The 21,638-nt window shown below is 42.9% G+C and overlaps 1 protein-coding gene across 2 annotated transcripts in view; it reads right to left on the bottom strand.

Moving 5' to 3' along the window:
- SCUBE1 (signal peptide, CUB domain and EGF like domain containing 1) overlaps positions 1–21,638 on the bottom strand; it is a 2,009,692-nt gene that overhangs the window by 291,424 nt on the left and 1,696,630 nt on the right. For both annotated transcript variants that reach the window (XM_069228295.1, XM_069228296.1), the window contains one exon: positions 2,923–3,120. In XM_069228295.1, coding sequence (XP_069084396.1) covers positions 2,923–3,120 — 198 coding nt within the window. The remainder of the gene's footprint in view (positions 1–2,922; positions 3,121–21,638) is intronic.

Genomic DNA, 21,638 nt, shown 5'->3' with positions numbered 1-21,638 from the left:
GTGGTTATCCCCCCTTGAATTCTGTCAGTGGCAGAAAGCATTCCCTATTTGGAGTCATCTGAGTTCTACTGGGTAATGGCGAATGACGCTGTGAACAACCGAATCAATCAATGATCTGATGAATGTGGACCGATCATTACTTTAATGACCCTTACAACCATACATGGCTGAAGAAGGCTGACCACTCCCCTCTGTCTGTCTCTGTGTATTATCTCTACGAGACAGTCTATGGCAGATCTAAAAAGGCAGTCTAAATATTAAATCTTTTCAAAATTATCAAGGAAGGAGAACAATTGTTACCAGTAATTTATTGTAGTTAAAAACTGTAAATACCCCCAAGCGCCATGAGTCCTGAATAAGTGATTAGCCATGGCCTATAAGAACCCTGATTGATTGATTAAAATAATAATAAAAGTGATTTATAAGCAAAACGAAATAGGCCTGTCACTTGTGTGCCATTTTGGGCTTCATATATTAGACACTATTGGAACTCAGGAGCAATGTTTTAATTTGCTCATGCTGATTGGTAAAAATACGCAGGCAAAGAAGGGTACCCTATGTCTTGCTTTTATGGATCTCAGTTGCGCTTTCCATGAAGAGAATCACAGCAAGTTATGGGAAAGGCTAACCCTGATGGGTTTGGAGCCCCAAATTGTGGATTTGCTCCGCTATCTCCACTCAGGAACAAATGCAACTGTGAGGCGTGGGTCGAAGAGGGAATGCACGGAATCCTTTGGGCTCAGCAGGGGTGTTAGACAGGGGTGTGTTTTGGCCCCCCCCTTTTAATTAATATATAAATGGGCTGTATATTTTTTTAGTGAGAAGATGTAAGGATGTTTCCATAATAAATGGAAAGAGTGTCCTGGTTTTGACCTATGCTGATGACACAGTTCTTATTGCCGCACCATGAATGGTCTCCGCAAGGTGGTTAAGGCATCTGGAAACACTTTATGGTTTGTGGCAAACCTTTGGGTAGGGTGGGTATGTTGAAGATCAACGACCAATTAATCAGCCATGTACAGGAATTTCCCTATTTAGGGGTAACCTTTGATGATAAGGGAACTTGGAAACTCTGTATTTCTAGGCGATGTGTGTGTTTTAATGCCACAGAAGAGTCACCTTTGAGTTTGCCTCAAGAATGGGTAATAAACCTAAACCCCCCCTGCTTGAAGTGTAGAGGTGTAAATGTGTCCCAGTTCTAAACCACTCTGGGGCTACTCAGCCAGCAGGACCCCTATGACAGAGGAAAATTGTTTTTGTAGAAGGCTGCTAGGTGTGGGACAAAACACCTCCAGCTTTTGCACACATGTAGAATTGGATTTGGATTTTATAGAGGATCCTATTAATTCTGCTTCCTTTTTTATATGGATCTCTATCTGGTCAAATGAGTGTGCCTCCTTAAATAGGTAAATCCTATGTGTCTGTATGATATGTGACCATGCGTTGGATATTCCCTGACTGTCATACATAAGAGAAGTTGCTATTTCCCTTGTTCGCCCAGATATGTTTAATGCCCTAGAGTGTTTAACACGTTCTGATGAATGCTGGGCAAAGGAGAATCTTCTCAATGTTTTAGGAGCCAAGAGGGAGGCAGAGGAATTAAGGAAGAAATCAGTGAGGGACTTCCTAATGTTAAAAACTTTGGTGGGTCCAGAGATGTATCTCTTGGTGACACAGAATGTTTAGGAGAGAACACTCACCTCACGCTTTCGGTTAGGAGTAATCAGAAGCAATCTGTGCTTCCCGCTAGGACAGTCTGACCCAAACTCCATACAAATCTGTTCATGTATTTGATCAATTTTACTCAGTTTTGTGATTTTTATGCACCATTCAGGTGACAATTTTTACTCACCCTGTTGAGGGAAAGGGGCTTTGTGTAGTATCGCCCAGCCTTTTTGTTGCTTCACATGGTCTCTGATGTGCTGGTGTTCCGGAGGGTGGGGTCCTTTTTAAAGGGAGACATAACTTGGCAGAATAGCGCAAATTCCTTTTAATCTTATTTATAGGCTTTTATCTATTGAATTTCACTTGGGAAATGATATTTGGATGCATTTTAAGTTTTATAAATATGTGATTTTTTTAATTTCTTGTGATTGCTATATGATATGTATTTATGTGTTTTATGGTTGGGATTGTCTAACGGAAAAAATAATATAGATATTAGACACTAGTTTTGACCTTATAGATATGAATTTCCATTTCTAAACAAACTGCTTTCTCATTTTTCTAGGCCCCCTCAGATAACTTGTCGCCTCTATGGATCTTCATGTCTTGAGTTGATAAGCATGTAGAATGGAGCTACATTGTAACAAGTCAGTAGAAAATATTTTAGACCTTGTAGCACACGGATGACTTTACCTCACTGACCCAAGTGCTTTAATAAACTAAAGCGAGTATTCTCAGTTCTGGGGCATTTGTCGGTAATGCCAGGAATGCAGAAAGATGTGCTAAATGCTCATCAATGTCCAACATGGGGGGCACTGCATCTGGGTGAATTAATAGATCAAAATCATACTACAAGCATTTTAAAATCTAGATTGCTTTGAAGGACTGAAGATTTTGGGCCTTATTTAGACTTTAGCTGATGGGATACTTTGTCAAAACATGAAGAATAAATCATTCACCGTTTTACAAGGGCCACAGGCTATAATGCACTTGTAATACCAGCGAATGGGATATCCGCCAAGTTAATGACGGAATATCCAATCTGCCAAACTTGGAACGCCCTCTGTCATCTCTTTTTCCACAACTTGTGGGTAGCGTTGAAACCTTTAAGTTCCAATTGAATATAAAAAAAAAGTATTTCAGGTTTCATGGCAAGCAAGATATACCGAGTAGGTTTAATGGTCTTCTAGCTTTGTCTCTACCGGGCTCAATACTCTCATTAAAAGAAACAAGAACAGAAAACAACTGTGAACTTACCACTTTTCCGCATTACTAAAACATCTCCACACTCATCTTCAATTGGAATGAATATCTCAGGTACTACAATAAGAATACGTCTTTTTGGGGGTGGATTGATATTCCACACACATTCCACATTGGCTGGGTAATCTCCAGGATAGTTAGGGGACTCAATGTAACCAGTGTAATCACCCAGTTCACCTCCACAGTACAGATCTGAGAATGAACACAATAGATAATGTTATTTGGGCTCCATTGCAACTTTCAATCTAACTATTGTTTGCACTGATATAAATTAGAATACATATACCACAGGAAGCAGGAATACTGCTTTCAAAGTAAGGTAGCAGTGGCAGAAAAAATGAACATCTTGAATATGATCACAGGTGTATTTGAATATGTGTACATTTGCAGATATTAACAACTAATCACTCTGAATTTTATTTCTCTGGAAAATAAACCATCATGTCTTGCTTTGACTGTAACTACGAACTATTTCAAGAGCAAAGATGCATGTCCTCCTTAGATATTGTCCTCAATATCTACTCGAAAATGATAACACTCTAAATCTGCGTAAATATGTAAGTGAAAATGCAATTTTACTGAAACTTATGTAGTGAACATGAAAACAATTTGGGAGACACAGCAGTGCCAGAGTGAAAGGTTTTCTGTGTGCCGTCAGCTGGTAGTAAACTTTGCACATAATAAACGTGTGGTTTCATTGGAATTATGCAGGATAGTAAAACTTTTGCAAAGAAAATGTCTGGTCACCCAGTAAACAGACAGTTTGACCCAGTGCTTTATTTGTAAATAAAAAGGTGCCGGTGCCCAAAACCCTCATCTTAAACACGCGGCTGCTGCAATTAATTGTGCGAACACGGAATACTGAAGCAGCGTAATCCCGAAGCCATCTCGGGCCTCTTCAATCCATTTCAGCTTTCTACTTTCTCTCCTTCCGACGCTTTTTTGGTTTTCTCTTCCTCCGTCTTTCCCAAATGTGTTGTTTGTTTGCAGCAAATGGTTGAGGCAGAAGACTAAGCACCGGCCCTCAAAAATAAGTGCCGGTGCTCAGCACCGGAAACAACAAGCACAAATTAAGCACTGGTTTAACCGCTCCACGGGGTTACAGTGTTTTTGGTGATTCTTTAGAGACTACACACCACAATGCAGACTGGCCCAGGGTTTTCCATCTACTCTGTCGTGTTCACTCTATGTTACTCTCAGCAGAGTGTCCAATGTCAAACAGTGCTTTCAAGCATTGGTAGGGGGCATTCAGTTTAGTATAAAAAGCCCTTAACTTGACACATTTTAAAAGAGACAATGGAAGAAAGTAAAATATGAATTTCTGTCATAACTTCATCCCTACTAAAGCTTTCATCACAAGTTTGCTAGAACTTTGTGCATGGCTAAAAGGGTAGGATGGGGGCTGGAATTCCCACTTCAGAACTGTATCTTTGCACCAAATTCCAGTTGTTCTGTGTTTTGTCCCCAGAATGGGAAATAATTGCCTTGGGATGCATACCACAGGACAGACAGCTTTGCTGATCATGGTGCTGACACTTCAGCTTCCCAAGAGGATTGCCATCCAGACAACAGGCAAACCCCTGCTATTCTACTCAAGTATGGGTCTGGGGCTACTCCTTTAAGTCAGGCCAGGTAGAAGGGTTACAACTACTATGCTCTCAGATCTAGACATAGGGTTCATTAGGAATCTCTAGAATCCTTAGGCTCTTTAGAATGACACAATATGGTGGGGTCATTCATTTACTTCACTTTGGTTGTAATGATGATTACTGTATTATGTTTCATCTGCCTTATTATCGCAGCATATGCTTTTCACACTAGGATGCAATTGCTTCAATCAATGCATTGAAATCCAGTTTGCATCTTGCCTTGGCATGCATGAGTAACTGAGTGAGAGGGGTATGATCTGTTTACACGAGTTCCCTTAGCAGTCAGTGTCTCAGGTTCATGTTGCCACCAATCATTTTTCACCCTGATAGGGTTGGATGAGGCACTCTGAGCTCGCCAGGTGTTAGGCCAACAGTGGACTAGCGGTGTCAGGTTGGCTCAGTCTCCCACTCTTGGTGGTGCTGCCGTCCTAAACACGGTGTCTTATTACCAAAACAGGAACCGCATAACATATCACACTACCAGTGTATCAAGGATAGGTACTTTTTTAACGAATCTCTTGAGTAAATCTCTCTCACATGCCAAAGGTGCTATAATCACCATTTACACAGAAATGTCTGTGGTGTTAGGAAAACATCCTCCTTGGGTATATAGGCAGTACCTATACTAGGCTGTAGGTTGTTCAAGCTTGAACCTTAAAAGGATACCCCATTTGTTGTTCTCTTTTCTGAACTCAAATTCAGAACGGCACGACCAGTAGTAATTCTGGTACATTGTAGACAAGCTGTCACACAACATTTACTTGCTAATAAGCTTGCTAATGGAGGTGGAGATGTTACTTTTGTGATAGTAGCCCACAATTCATACACACAGAAACATTCCATTCCTTCGTCACTTTTCCTGAGGTCAATGCAAGTACCAGCACAATACAGAGCTTATAACTATTTAAAAAGTCCACTATCATACCAAAATTGTCACTCTGCCACACTTAGTTCAACATGTTATATTAGGTCCCCTCAGCAATGAAGTACTAACATGGCCAGTATTAGCTACATATACACCATGTCCAAATGTACAAAATATCCCAGCAGCAGATTTACATTCCCTTATATAATAATTTAATAAGCTTGTACAGACGCTTAACACAATTCATAATGCAAACTCCGAATACTGCCTCAGCAAGAGCTGCTCCAGCTGTCCAACAACTGGCGATACCAAGGATAAACCCAGTTCTATTGGTAAGGTTCCCACCAAACGTGAAGAAATTTAATTTTGGATTGCTCAAAAAACAAACCAGCTAGAAGGAGTGTTTCCCCACACAAGACCCCAAGATAAACATAAAATTCTCACAATATGCTTGCCATTCTGGGGGTGGTTCCTTCCATAGATGACAGTGCCACTTGGGGCACAGTATTTACTACAGTATACATCACAACCCATGGCACACCAACACTCTCAAGCCTTCCAGAGTTGTTAAAACAAATATAGAATGAACACAGGGCTGCCCCTGCCCTGCATTTGGGGATGAAATTAAAGGGCAATTTTGTCTCAGTGTCCTCAATTATTAAAAGGGAAGCAGCAGCATTGGCACTACACCTGCAGCTCAAAGATGTTCCTCAACTAGACCAGGAACGTGAACCACATAAAATTATTTCCAAGACTTGTACCAATATAGGTCTGGATAGTTTGGGGGCCACACCAAATAAGTGACAGCTTAAAGGTAATTCAGAGAAGGATAACACCAAGCAAGCACAGGAGGGTTCTAAAAAAGACTGGGACAAACAAAAATCTAGTAAAGATAAAGTAAAACAGCAAAAAACATTATAACCTAAGAAAACGTGATAATTTGAAACCCCCTGATGTATAATGATACATGCTCTTCTCCTTCCTTTCAGGACTCATGGACCAAGAGAGGTGGGCAGTAGGAACGCAGAAAAGACGAGTATATAAAATCAACGCTCATCTGAAATCATGATAAAAAAGGAAGAAAAACTTCCACAACACAAACCTCAATTTAAAAAGAAGAGGGTTGCGAGGATTTTGGGTAAGTATAACACACATATTAAGAACATTACTGAAGAACAGGATGTGGACAGTGACTCTGCTAGACAGCACAGCAGAGGCAACAGTAGTTCACTAGAATCTTCAAGAACTTCTGGAGGTGACAGTGTAGGAGGCGGGCTCAGTTTATGGTGTACACCTATGGTGTGGCACCCTATACTGAGTCCAGGAAACCCTTAGTGATAGTGAATAGGTGTCCAGATAGCAAAAGCTCTCTAGGGGAAGCTGAGGCGAGCAGCTGAAGTTTATTGAGGAGGTATGTAAAGCACTTGCAATACCACAGTAGTCAGATAATAACTCACTCACAAGAAAGAAACACACACATGTTACAAAAGTAAACAATACTTTATTATAGCAATACTACTAGACTAGCATTGGTATATCTCCCTTTGGCAAAATAAACACACAATATATACACAAAAATAACCATCAGAAATAGCATAAGAATACACAGGTCCCTATGGGAGGGCCAAACTATATACTAAAAAAGTGCAATGTGAAATTGAGAACCCAACCAAGGTAACTGTGGTAGTTAGCTCGGGGCTGGGGGTAGATAGAAGCACCAGAGGTAAGTACTGTAAGTGTCCCCACGAACCAGGTCCAAGGTGGTTACCTACCTAGTTGTCCCATAGGCTAACTCAGAGAGAGGTGGTTGGAGTTTGTGGGATTTAGCACCCTTCCCAGGGGACCCTGAGGAAACCAGCAGACCAGAGGAAGGCTGGAGTGGACCCCCACTCAGGATACCCAGAAGACGAAGTACCTACATCAGGGGACCCAGAAGCAGATGGGAGCAGGGACTCTTTCTGAAATCAGTGGATGCCTCAGATTGTCCAGCTGCTGTCACGACCCATGGACCAGGCCGGTGGAACCCAAAGACAGATGCCAGACCTAGAGGACCTGCAAAGGAAGGGGACAGAGTCCAGCATCCTTGGAGGTACCCAGGTGGTGCAGGTGGCAATGCCCACCCTGCAGGAGGTGAAGTTCCTGCAAGTTGGTGGAGTCACACTTATCACATTTAATGAAGGTGACACAGTACCAACTGCGTACAAATCACACTTATGCTCAAATGCAGAAATTTGCACCTACTAAAAAATACTGACTGCAGTTCAGATGGAAGTCATCAAGGAGAGACCACTATCCTAGGGTAATCACATCATTGTCATTACCCCAGTTCCAGCCCTTGAGGCTGTTACAAAAAACAGCTTTCCAAATGTAAAAGCACTACATCCACTATGAATACAATGGGTTACATAATTGACTGCCACTGATACTGACTATGTTTTTGATCTAAAACTACAGATCCAATATGAACTTGAGTACCCCATTGTAGTGTGGTCAGTTTTACGTATATTTTGCGCATTAGCTTCAGGCCTTAGGCCTCTGTGCACTTTGCCCTAAATATATTTTATTCATTTGCTAACAGCTTAGAGCCTCTGTGCACTTTGCTCTAAATGCTTTCTATTAGGCTTCGTACTGTTATTTTACAGAATAGCCAGTTCTACGGTGTTGTTTTTTATTCATATCACACTGTTTTGCCTACTTCAGCACTGGAGTTCTTCATAACATATTCACTCTGTGCTTTAGTCAAGGATACAGTCTGGTACATTGCCGATAGACGTGGTAGGAGTCTAGACTTGCCATTCCTGCGTAGGAACATTTTGTGATCACGATGACATGTTAGTTATAAAATCACTTCCTTGTCCCAATACATGCAAGAGGGAGATTCCGACCAGGGAACCGCAACTAGACGCTGACTGCCTCGTTGCAGATGCTGAACCAGATCACAGGCCTTTGCTCAGGTATGAGTGTGTCCGTCTCCCTAGTGATACAGAAAGGCAAGCTGAAAGCTTAACATGCTGTGCTCTAAATAGAACAAGCAGAGGGAGAGTAGAAACGGTTAGGAATTATGATAGCTTTATTTCTATGTTTTACTCTCCTGGTTACTATATCAATCCTACTATGTTGTATTGTTCTGGTTATTGCGGCTCACGCCTTAATATCTAAAATACAGTTGTTTTATTAAAACATTATATAAAACTTATACTGTCTTTGTCATTTGTATATGAGACCATATAGTGAATGAGAGAGTTGGTTTGGATCTGAGTGACCACGACTTCCCTGAGAAGTTCCAAAGATGTCATGCGCTCGGCTGCCCAATCATTTCTTCCCCGTGGGAGAAATGAGGCACTGCTAGATAGCCGGAGCAACAACCGGATTTAGGGTGACAGAGTTCCTTACACGTGGGTCAGACTCAGTCCCCCACACCGTTATCGATCCTGCTGCCTAGAAATCCAGTAGTCTCATTTAGGATAATGAGAGCCCACGCGACATGGCGCCGCCAACGTTTGGTCTGGCTCTAATGTTTGGGTCCGACTGACTCTCTCGGTCTCGTATATATTTTGACTCCTCGGTTCCGTATGCGGAGACGTCCGTGGGGCTGAGGGTTTCCGCCACCACGGGTTGGGTACATCCTCATACTTTGTGGTTGGTTGTTCAAGCTTGAACTTTGAAAGGAAATACCCCGATATTGGTGTGCCTTCTCTGTCCTAGAGCTATTATTGTTATACTAATGGCGAATCCAGTTGTAGTAGATATACCGCTTAATATGCGATTTCCGCTCACGGGTCATCTGATAGCACACGGACTGACGGTCCAGGGGGGTCCGGTCACTTTTGTGGTGGACGCCCATGCAGCCTATAGATCAGAACTTTTTTATTCTTGGGTCGTATTTCCAGCAGCTGATGGGGGTACAAATACTTTTCACGAATATACTGTTGCGAATGTCCCTGGACAATACAGGGCTTATGCATACTTAGAAATACCTTTATCTTATCAAGAACACCATAATTGGCTTGATGGCGCCCTCCCACATTCAGTAACACCAGTACGGTTAGGTCCGTTGAGTAATGATGGTCCGACCTGGTTTTTATTGGCTACATATACACCATATCCTGGTGTGGCAAATGTGGCAGTGGCTGAAGTGCGTCGTTTATATGTGGAATTAACTGCAACGTACAGACGATTAGTTCAGTTTGTGATGCAGACATTAAATACTAATGCAGCGCGTGCTGCTCCAGCTCATCCACATGCGGTGGTGCCGGGAATAAATCCGGCCACTGTACACTCTGTAATGGGCAAGGTACCGGCTAAACTTGAGGAGACTCCATTTTGGCTGGCGCAAAAAATTAATACGCTGGAAGCAGTATTTCCCCATACGGGACCTCAGGATAAGCATAGAATTTTGACGATGTGTTTGCCGTATGGGATGGTTCCTACGGTGGATCTTTGTAATACTTGGGGCACGGTGTTTGCCGCTCTCTATACTACAGCACACGGTACACCGACTTTGGCTAATTTGCCGGAGGTGCTTAAACAAATTCAGGGTGAATATGGGGCTGCCCCTGCCTTGGATTTAGGCATGCAATTGATGGGTAATTTTGACGCGGTTTCTTCTATTATTTTGAGTAATCTCAAGGGGGAGGCTGTAGCACTAGCAGTGCGAATGCGTCTTCGGGACGTTCCGCAGATTAATCAGGAGCGGGAACTTCCGAGAATAATAGCTGAAACATATTCTAGTATTGGTCGTGATAGCCTAGGGGCTCGACCGCAGAAACCACAATTGCAGGGTAAAAATAATAAGGATAATTCTAAGCAACAGCAACCTGAGGGTGCGAAAAAGCGCTGGGATAAGAAACTGCAAACACCTAAGAAAGATGGTGGGCAGTCTCCGCAACCGGAGACCCCACAAATTAAGTATAATCTCAGGAAGAGGGATACTTTGAAGACGCCTGATAGATATCAATATACTGATACGCGCCAATCTCGTTCCTTTCAGGACTCCTCGGAGAAAAGAAGTGAGAGAGGTGGGCGGTCAGAGCGGAGGACGGAGTACGTGAAACCGAGACAGGATTCACAACGCTCAGCGGAGGTTTCTATTAAACAAGAAGAGACACCGCTGCAACAAAAACAGCAGTTTAAAAAGAAGAAAGTGGCAGCAGTCTCAGTTAGACATGCCGCTCAAGAAGAGAGTTCTCTTGACGAACAAGACATGGGCGTTAGCGCTGTTAGACAGCGCGGCAGAGGTCACAATAGTTTGCCGGAGTCTTCTAGAGCATCTGGAGGCGAAAGCAACTGATGACTTCATACAAGTCGAGACGGCGGATATGCGAGTCTCTGATCCTGATCAAGTATATCTTGTGACTCTACGATTAGAAGGGGACATTGACCGCGTTGTACACGCCATCTTTTGGGACCATATGGTGATATCATATGATGTCCTGTTGGCCGAACAAGATTGGCCACCTGACTTTGTTCGCGACTGTCCAGTTGGGGAGGAGGTTATTGCGCCTTCCTTTTCACCACTTGTTCCGAGAGAACTAGCGGAGTCATATGGTAAATCATGGGCTCTAGCACAAGCCCCCGCCCTATATAGAAATAATGTGGGGTGGGATAAACAATCACCTTATCATGTAATTCCCATTAAAGGAGAACCTCAGCCACAGCCGCAATATCCTATTAAATTTGAAGCAAGGGCATCGGTTCGGAAAATTCTTACACAATTGGAGTACCAAGGTGTGATTGAGCCTTGTGTCTTGCCGATGAATAATCCCTTATTTCCGGTTGCTAAACCGGACCATTCCTATAGGATAGTGGTGGATTACAGACATTTGAATAGTCATACACGCACATATGCTATACAGAATTCACATAGCGCTGCGCTTATGAATAATATAGTGCGTAAAAAATACAAAACAACATTGGATATCTCGAATGGATTTTTCTGCCAGAATATAGCACCCGAAAGTCGGGACTATACCGGTTTCAGTGCGTTTGGCTCTCAGAAAAAGTTTTGTCGTTTACCTCAGGGGTATAAGAATAGCCCAGGACTGTTCTCGGCTCGTGTGACTGAACTTCTGCATGAGTTGGACCCTGAGGCGTTATCATATGTTGATGACATTTATTTGACGGACGATGAGATTCTACAACATCTCAGTCGCGTATCGCGCATTGTTGTGGGTTTTGCTGATATTGGTTATAAGTTTAATTTTAAGAAATCGAAGATTGCCTTCCTCAGTGTTATTTTCCTGGGATATGAGTTATCGAGTGAGGGCAAGAGCCTGGCGCCACATTTTTTGGAGAAATGTGCTTTACTGCAGCCTCCTAATACGGTTCGGAAGCTCCAGTCTTTGTTGGGGTTTCTGAATTTTGGCAGAACTTACATTCCTGATTATGCTACACGTATAAAACCCTTATATGAACTGATTCGCCCGAATTTTTCAAGTAGATTTTGGACGATTGAGCATACACACATACTGCGAGAGCTGCAGAATGATCTCTTAGCGGTTAAACATTTACACACGCGGGACAATAAAACTCATTTGGTCATCAGGGTGATTCCTGGGGCTCTTGGATTTACGTATGTCACCTTTAATGAAGGGGAGACAGTCCCGATAGCATACAAGTCCCACTTGTATTCTGCTGCAGAACAACGTTTTGCACAGACTGAGAAAATTCTCACAGCAGTACAGATGGCTGTGATCAAAGAAAGACCGCTAGCCCAGGGCCAACGCATTATTGTCGTTTCCCCAATTCCAGCCTTGGAGGCTGTTACAAAGGCGAGTGTTCCTAATTCGAAAGCTTTACACCCGCGGTGGATACAATGGGCTACGTCTTTGACGGCCACTGATGTGGATTACATATTTGACCCTAAGCTGCAGACTCAAGAATTTCTTCAATATTAAATAGAGTACCCGGTTCCTGCTGGCACATTACCTATTGACCAATATGAAGTGGTCATGTATACCGATGGCTCTGCGCAACCGGCGGTTGGGACTAAACAACAGTATTCAGCTGCATGTGCGGTGGTGAGCGGGACTATGGAGGGGGGAGTCTTCTGCCCCCGACATACTTATACTAAAACATTGGGAGATTGCACGGCGCAGCTGGCTGAGCTCAAAGCTCTTTTGTTAGCGTGGGAGCATGCAGAGCCGGCGATATTGACCTTGCTGGTCTGTGACTCCTACTACTGTGTGCAATCCTTCAATGAATATCTGCATTATTGGAAAATGAATGGGTTCAGAGATTCTAAAGGCAACACCATTAAACATAAATTGTTGTGGGGTAAGGTTGCGGGTCTGAAAGAAACGCTTCCTAAAGTCCATGTTGTACATACACTTGGACACCAGCGCGTTGGAATACACGTTGCTGGGAATACTTTGGCTGATGAGGCTGCAAAGTCGGCAGTGGCTATCGCCACTGTAGCCGCGGTAACTCGTTCGAGTTCAAAACCAGACATAGAGATTTCGGCTGCCATAAAAGCTACGGCTGATGGCACGCCATTTCCTAAAGGATTCCCTTCTAAATATAGTTACTGCTTGAGTGGTGCACTAAATGCTGTTGTTAATATTCCAGGCGTTGGTGTACTTGAGTTACCGAATAAGATTGAGAGACCTCGATTAATTTCTGCAGCGCATGAAGGGGTGGCATCTGCGCATGCTGGTGTGGCTGCCACGATTTCGCTTTTACGGGCCCGTTATTGGTGGCCTGGTCTCTATAAGGAGACAAAGCAGTATGTCCTTTGTTGTGACGTCTGTCAACAAATTAAAGCATCGTCGGCTAGACGCCCGCAGCAGACTCCTCTTCTGATATCAAATAGACCATTACAGTGTGTGTACTTGGACCATTGTGGTCCACTGACACCAGATAGTGCATACAAATACATATTGGTTGCTGTAGATTCGTGCTCCAGATTTGTGTGGGTCTGGCCACAGCGCTCGGCTGACGCTCGGACTGTTATTAAAGATTTGCGTATCTTTGTCGATACATTTGCAGTTGCGGCTTTTCATTCGGACCAGGGCCCTGCTTTTGCCTCTAAGGCATTCAGGGACACCATGGCTTCGTTGGGGGTCCAACTCCAATTCTCGTCTCCATTTAATCCCGAGGGAAATTCTGTCGTGGAGCGTTTAAATCGTGATTTAAAGCAATCCTTAACAACCAGGGTTATAGGTACGGGTCGTAGTTGGCTAGCCCACCTGTATGGAGTACAGAGAGCACTTAATAACTTGCCTAGAAGGTCACTGGGGGGTCGTACTTCATATGAGTGCCTGTTCGGAACACGAATGTATGTTCCTGATCTAGATGGTCCTGGTGTGGAGGCGGCAGATACGCCCTTTGACATAAATGATCGTGTCACTGTTTTGCAGGATTTACAACAATTTCGTGAAGATAACTCTTCTGCGAGTGCTGCCTCCTCTGGAATTAAGGATGAGCCAGTAACACCTATTGGTTGGATACCCAGTATTGGGGATCTAGTGCGTGAAAAGGTCGCAGTAAAGAAAGAATTTGGTCCTTCTTATCGAGCACCTGTCCCGGTGTTGGGGGTGAGCGGCACGAGAACTGTGATTTTGCCGCCGCTGCAAGGGGCCAAAGGAAATCGTTTTGTTTCCATTGATAATGTCAAGTTACAACATGTGGCCGATTCTGCACAGCAGACCAAGAGGGACACCCAGTAGTTCCGGCATCCCTCTCACTACTGGGGAAGAAGTCCCGCTGCAGGTGATTAGCACCGACCATGTTTCCTCTCCGAGCTTGGGGAGGGTGGAAGATGATCTTGCGATTGTTCCACAGTCAACGATTGATATCGATTCTTTTTCTCAAGTTGCTGTACGTTCTACTGATGTTTCTGAACATGTGATTTATAGCGTACCTAGGAGAAAACCTCCATCAGCTTCCTTGTTCACTGTTGCACCTTTTGCGAGAACTGCCTCTGGCTGCTTCAACGACGCGGATGCGGCTGTATCCAGCTCTTCGTCTTCGCTGTCTTCAATCCGAGGTCCACGTAAGCTACTGAGTTGGCTTAAACGTACATATTTTGTTGTTCCTTGGAACTATTTGTGGCTTTTTATGGCTGTACTGACTATTTTTTTATGGTTGGGATTTGTGGTTACCTTTTTTCTAGTAATACATGGTCATTTTCTTCCTGATCGATCAGACATTGAGCACGTGGAGACTGTGTTGAGACCACATTTTTCGTCTCATATGGTTCGAAGAGACTTATCCAATGTGAACATTTCTGCAATACCAATTCCGGATGGGATTGTGTGGGATAAAGTAATGTTTGATATATATGGTCCCACTGAATTGATTCAAATACCGTATGTTCTTAAGTTATCAATGAATGATATTGTTATTCCAGGCATTGTTTCTGATGATTGGGATGTGAAGACAGTAGATGCTATGCTAAAAGATTTGCAATATTATACTGTCTATGACGATGAAGATGCTTACCAATTTAAAGATAATCATGGTGATATGTTTTGCTACACTTATTATGGACACCACTTTATTCACAAAGCGAGTAGCCCTAAGTCCATCTTTAATTATGTACAATGGGAACATTGCTCGACTCCTCCACAAGGGAGTTCGAAAACGTATAATGATAAATTTGCATATTTTTCTGGGCATGATCAGCGAAACGCTAAGTCTTACTATTTTAAAGTGACACCGTATTCTAATAAGCAAATTTTGTTGACCGATACTAAATTACTGTATTCTAATTCGTTTGTATCTAAACTTTCGGTCGAAGGATATGAATACTGGTTGAAGACTGTTGACTTGAAAAGTGTTTGGGGTACAAAAAATTGGCAGATGCAAGGCAGAGATACATTATTTCGAGCATGCATTATCCCTGTGCAAATGATTTTCCTCAATGACACAGTACAACAGACTAGTTGTTTGGGCTTGGCGTCGATTAGAGAATTGACTTTGCCTAGAATACCTGTCCTTTCTAAATTAAATAACTGGCAGCACTATGTGAATGCTACTTTTAGTGAATTTACGCATTGGGTCCAGAATGGTACGCTTAACGCTTCATCGTTACATCCGGGCGGGTGGTTATTGTGGCCTGTAGACACTAATCAGTGTCATCAACGTTTTGTTACCTCTTCTGGGGGGTTCAGGACTAGTAGGGCAGACCCTCGTTACATTTCACCAGAACATGCAGATATAATAACTACATACAGTGTGGGGAAACTTTGTCAACAATGGTTGAAGTACTCCACGCTGGGTGCAGTTAAGTCACACCTCAAGTTACTGTCTAATGGTACTGATTTGCAAGATTTCTTGTCAGGTCCCAAGGTGCCCCGGAGAAAAAGGTTCTTATACAAAGTGTATAATGAGTTTTGGAAACTTTCCCAGCAGGAGGCTGCAGCCCGGTTAAGACAGATTGATCAAGAAAATCTGCTGCAGACTTTGTTGTTGATAATGGCATGCATACCCTTTCTGACCGTGTTTACACGATTGACAGCATGGTCTCTTCTGCTATTGACATTATAAAATGAGACATGTCTTCTTTATATCATGGGCAGAGTCAGACACGATCTATCATGCAGCTGGGTTGGACTCTTCAGACCTTGAAGGCGGGTCGCGTTCCATGGCAGCACATTCGTGCCAGAGAGATCTTTATCTCCTTTAATTTAACTCGTCAACAACAATTGATGGCTAAGAAAGAAGCGACGTATGTTATGTTAAATATTGAAAAGTTGGAGAAACTGCCTTTTACGGTGGCTGAGATTCCGTCAGCTGAGTGGTTGATTCATGGGGTTATTAATTTGCCTATCTCCACTCTGCAATTTACTTCTTGTTTGAAGCACATTCCGGTGGGTAGATATGAACTATTGGGTGACAGTTACATACACGAGGTGTGGGAGCTTCCTTTTCAGTACAGATGTGTTAATGGTTTGCGGGAAGTTTTTCTTAGCGGTAGCGAATGCGAAGCTTCTGTTAGCCATTCCATGGTTTGTAAACATCTGTCCTTGCACGGAGCGTGTAATGCTTCGATTGCTAACTTAGCTTGTTATCTGAAGGGAGTTCCAGTCCCGGTAATTAAAAACACTTTCCAGGTGCTTTCTAACGGCAGTTACATTGTTCTTAACAGCGAACGCTGCTGTGGCATGCGTGCCGGAATAGTTTACGTCGTTGTCGTCAACAAGGCCGTTACGTGCTGCGGGAATGTGTTGTTTCCCCCTACTGAATTTAGGGAGGTAGCGGACATCTGGCCTCATATTGCTACTTCCAAGGTTGATTTCGACAAGTTGAGTCGGCTGAAAGCTTTATTGTTTCAAAAGCATGTGGCCCTTACATCTGCTAGCGAGACCTACGCACTTCAAGTGGCAAGGTCATCGGCGGAGATACAGTCCCTTTTGAATACTAACTTTCCGAGTCACTTCGGTGAACTTGTGGGACGTATATTTAATGCATCCAGCACTGCTGGTATTGCTCATTTTTTCAAAGCCGTTGGTGTTGGTTTCGTTCACACCTTCTCTTCCATATTCGGTTTGATACCTTCGGCTATACACTCTATTTTCGGAAGCATTTTTGGGGGTTTCCCAATTACTTGGCTGGAGTTTTGCTATTGTTGCTATTTTTTCGCAATGGCTGCCCCGCCGCAACGAGATCCTGTATTGCTGCTCCCGTCAGCGCAGCTGTGTCGTGAACGCATGATGCAGTGTTTTGGAGCAACACTCCTGGCTCATTTGGAGTGAGACTGGTCTTTGTCGTTCCGACCGGTTTTGGATTGTGTGCAACCCGTGTTTCGATGCCTTTGGTGCTCGTTTGAACATGCACTGGCTTTCTGTCTCTCACTGCAGCGCTCTCCAGTGGTTGATCTTGATCTGTTGATGTTCCCGATTAGGGCTCATTCCCAGACTTGTGCACTGCGGTTGCGTTTGCTTCGTGAAGCGGATTATGAGATTCCCTTCCTGGAGGAAGATGGTTTTGTCTCTTTCCGTGGCACTACACGGGGTGCCGCCCTGAATGGTTTTGGGGCTTTGGAACACACCTGCTCCATGGTACTTTGTGGCGTGGATCTTCCGATATTGACATATCTCGAAGTGGAGGAGCTTCTACGTTCTATTGCTTCTGTTTGACAATTGGATTTTTTTTCTCTCTCTCCCGACTAAATTGACACTATATTGCAATTCGCTCTATCGTCACATGTTTCCTAAATTTATGACTTTGTTGTCTTCTCATCTTGTCGAAATGTTGGGTTTAAATTTAGGTCATTTTTTTTTTATGTTGTTGGAACCACTTGCTACCGACAAGGGGAGGGTGTAGTGTGGTCAGTTTTACGTATATTTTGCGCATTAGCTTCAGGCCTTAGGCCTCTGTGCACTTTGCCCTAAATATATTTTATTCATTTGCTAACAGCTTAGAGCCTCTGTGCACTTTGCTCTAAATGCTTTCTATTAGGCTTCGTACTGTTATTTTACAGAATAACCAGTTCTACGGTGTTGTTTTTTATTCATATCACACTGTTTTGCCTACTTCAGCACTGGAGTTCTTCATAACATATTCACTCTGTGCTTTAGTCAAGGATACAGTCTGGTACATTGCCGATAGACGTGGTAGGAGTCTAGACTTGCCATTCCTGCGTAGGAACATTTTGTGATCACGATGACATGTTAGTTATAAAATCACTTCCTTGTCCCAATACATGCAAGAGGGAGATTCCGACCAGGGAACCACAACTAGACGCTGACTGCCTCGTTGCAGATGCTGAACCAGATCACAGGCCTTTGCTCAGGTATGAGTGTGTCCGTCTCCCTAGTGATACAGAAAGGCAAGCTGAAAGCTTAACATGCTGTGCTCTAAATAGAACAAGCAGAGGGAGAGTAGAAACGGTTAGGAATTATGATAGCTTTATTTCTATGTTTTACTCTCCTGGTTACTATATCAATCCTACTATGTTGTATTGTTCTGGTTATTGCGGCTCACGCCTTAATATCTAAAATACAGTCGTTTTATTAAAACATTATATAAAACTTATACTGTCTTCGTCATTTGTGTATGAGACCATATAGTGAATGAGAGAGTTGGTTTGGATCTGAGTGACCACGACTTCCCTGAGAAGTTCCAAAGATTTTCATGCGCTCGGCTGCCCAATCATTTCTTCCCCGTGGGAGAAATGAGGCACTGCTAGTTAGCCGGAGCAACAACCGGATTTAGGGTGACAGAGTTCCTTACACGTGGGTCAGACTCAGTCCCCCACACCGTTATCGATCCTGCTGCCTAGAAATCCAGTAGTCTCATTTAGGATAATGAGAGCCCACGCGACACCATGCTCCTTAATGTCATGACTCTTGAGCATTATAAATACAACATCCATAGTGATTGTTCAACTCAACCAGCTGTAGGTTCAAATACTTTGTGGCTTGCACAGCCGTCTACGGAGTTATGAGAGATAGTGAGTTCCAGCCTCAGTAAACCTATACACACACCCTAGGGGATTGCAGAGCACAATTTGCTGAGCTCAATGCATTGATTTCGGCACTGGAACATACAAATCCTGAATTCCCTACACTCATTGTGTGTGATTCGTATTACTCTGTCCAGTCCTTCAATGAAAACTTACACTACTGGTGACAATGGGATCAGAGATTCAAAAGGAAACAACATAAAACACAACATATTGTGGTGAAAGGTGGCAGAGTTTAAGGATAAACTGCCACAGGCTCATGCACTACATACACTGGGCCACCAACGTGTTGAAATAAACATTGTAGGGAATTCATTGGCTGATGAAGCCAGTTATTATGGCAACTATTGCTGTAATAACTCCTTCACATTCAAGGGTGGATGATGACATTTTGGCTGCTGTGAGCGCTTCAGCTGATGGCAAGCTTTTACCAAAAGCATACCCCACAAAATATTCCTACCACTTAAGTGCCCAAAATATTCCTTATGTAACAATATCAGGGGTGGGTGATCTGTGATCCCAAACCAAGATTGTAGGCCAGAACTGATCAAAGCAGCTCATGAGGGTGTTTCTTCTGTCCATGCTGAGGTGGGCGCTACCTTATCCCTTTTGCAAAAATTTTATTGGTGGCACAGTCTACACAAACAGGGCAAACAGTATGTCCTTAGCTGTGACGTCTGTCAACAAATAAAAGGATCCAACATCAAACGCTCACCACAGACACCCCTATTAATATCAAAAAAGCCTATGCAGTGTGTGTACCTGGACCGATGCAGTCCCCTAAATTCAGATGGCGCATACAAATACATTCTACTAGCAGTAGACTCTTGCTCCTGATTCCTGCGGGTGTGGTCATAAAGATCAGCTGACGCTCGCACTATTATTAAAGATTTGCAAGTCGTCATCAGGACATGTCCAGTCGCTGCATTCCACTTGGACAAGGGTTCTTCTTCTGTCTCCCGGGATTACAGGGATGCCTTGGGAATGTTGGGTGTTGCGGTGCATTATTCTTCTCCATACAATCCTGAGGAAACATTGGTTGCGGAGAGAAAAAAAACAAGACTTAAGGCCTGATTTAGATCTGGGTGGAGGGGGATACTCCGTCAAAAACATGACAGATATCCAGTCCACCGTTGTATGATCACATTATATCCTACAGGGATCGTAACATGACGGATGGGAAATCCGTCACATTTTTGACAGAGTATTTCCTCCACCCAGATCTAAATCAGGCACTTAAAACAATCCTCAACAACTACATTACTTGACTCAGGCTGTAGATGGATCTATTATCTGTATGGGGTCCAGAGAACCTTAAACAATCTGCCTAGAAGATCTGTGGGAGGCTGTACCCCATATGAAGTCCTGTTGAGGGTTTTAACAACATCCACAGGCTGTATTCCAAAAGTTTGGGATCTGGTTCAAGAAAAGATACCTGTGAAGGAGATTGGCCTATCCAACCAGGTACCTGTGCCAATTCATAGAATACAAGGTACATGAATTGTTATTTTATCACCACTGTCTGGCTCTAAGACAACCATTTTTTCTCCCTTAATCATATAAAGTTGCATTATGTGGCCGAACCTGCACGATAGACCGTGAGCATTTCTGGGTAATTCCTTTGCCCCTCACACTACCATACAGGAGATACCTCTTCAGGCATTAAACAGCATTGAAATTGAAGAGCAGAGAATTAACTTTTGTTGATTCCAGTTACGGCTGAAAGTACAAAAAAGGTCCAAAATGTTAATCTGCAATTTAGAAATTCAACAGAAATTGATTTAATTGCCTACAACAAACCAGAGCTTTTTAACTGGCTTAACCACTCTTACTCGATTCATCCCTGGTAATACCTGTGGATTACATTGGCATTGCTTGCTTTCCTTCTATGGACAGGATTTGTGATTGCCTTCTTTTTGCTTATACAATGGCATTACCTTCCTGAATTTTACACTGCTGAACTGACGGACGAGGTTATAAAGCCATATTTGTCTTACCACAAAGTGTAAAGAGAGACGTGCCCCTTGTGAACATTTCTGCTGTTCCAGTTCCCGAAGGGATTGTTTGGGATAAAGTTCCATATGATATATTTGGTCGTACCAAAATCATACTCATAAATGTTTTTAAACTTTCTATGAATTACATTATTACACATGGGGTTGTTTCTGATGACTAGGATGCTAAAACAAAAGATTCTATGCTTTCCGAGCTTGAATATTACACTGTGTTTGAAAGTGAAGCTATGTACATGAACTCACAAATTATGGTGAACTAATCTGTTAGCACTGTTATGGATTTCAATATTTACATAGAGGTAGCACTTCAAGAATGGTTTTCAATTACAGCACAATAGGAACATTGTTCAACTCCACCTTTGGGGAGTTCTAAAATATATGTAGAAAAATTCACCTGTTTTTCTGGGCATGATGCTACAAAGCCTGAGTCATACTATTTCAAATTACCGACAGCAAAAGCAAGCAAAACACTGCTAACCGACATTAAATTAATTTATTTGGATGCATTTGTTTCCCAGTTGCCCATAGTAGTCTATGATTAGTTGAAAAGGGCAGTCAATTTACCTTATGCTTGAAACATTTTCCTATTGACAGGTTTGAACATTTAGGAGCATTATATTTATGAGGTATGGGAATTACCTTTCAATTTAAAATGCATGAATGAGGAAAATTTGGTTTTTCTTAGCGGGAGCAAACGGGAAACTTCTGTAAGCTATTCAATGATTTGTAAACAGGTAGCACTGCACAGCCCATGCAACATACTGGCGGCTAAC

The sequence above is a fragment of the Pleurodeles waltl genome, chromosome 4_1, assembly GCF_031143425.1.
Source record: "Pleurodeles waltl isolate 20211129_DDA chromosome 4_1, aPleWal1.hap1.20221129, whole genome shotgun sequence".
Taxonomy (NCBI): domain Eukaryota; kingdom Metazoa; phylum Chordata; class Amphibia; order Caudata; family Salamandridae; genus Pleurodeles; species Pleurodeles waltl.
This window is presented reverse-complemented; position numbering and strand designations above follow the sequence as displayed.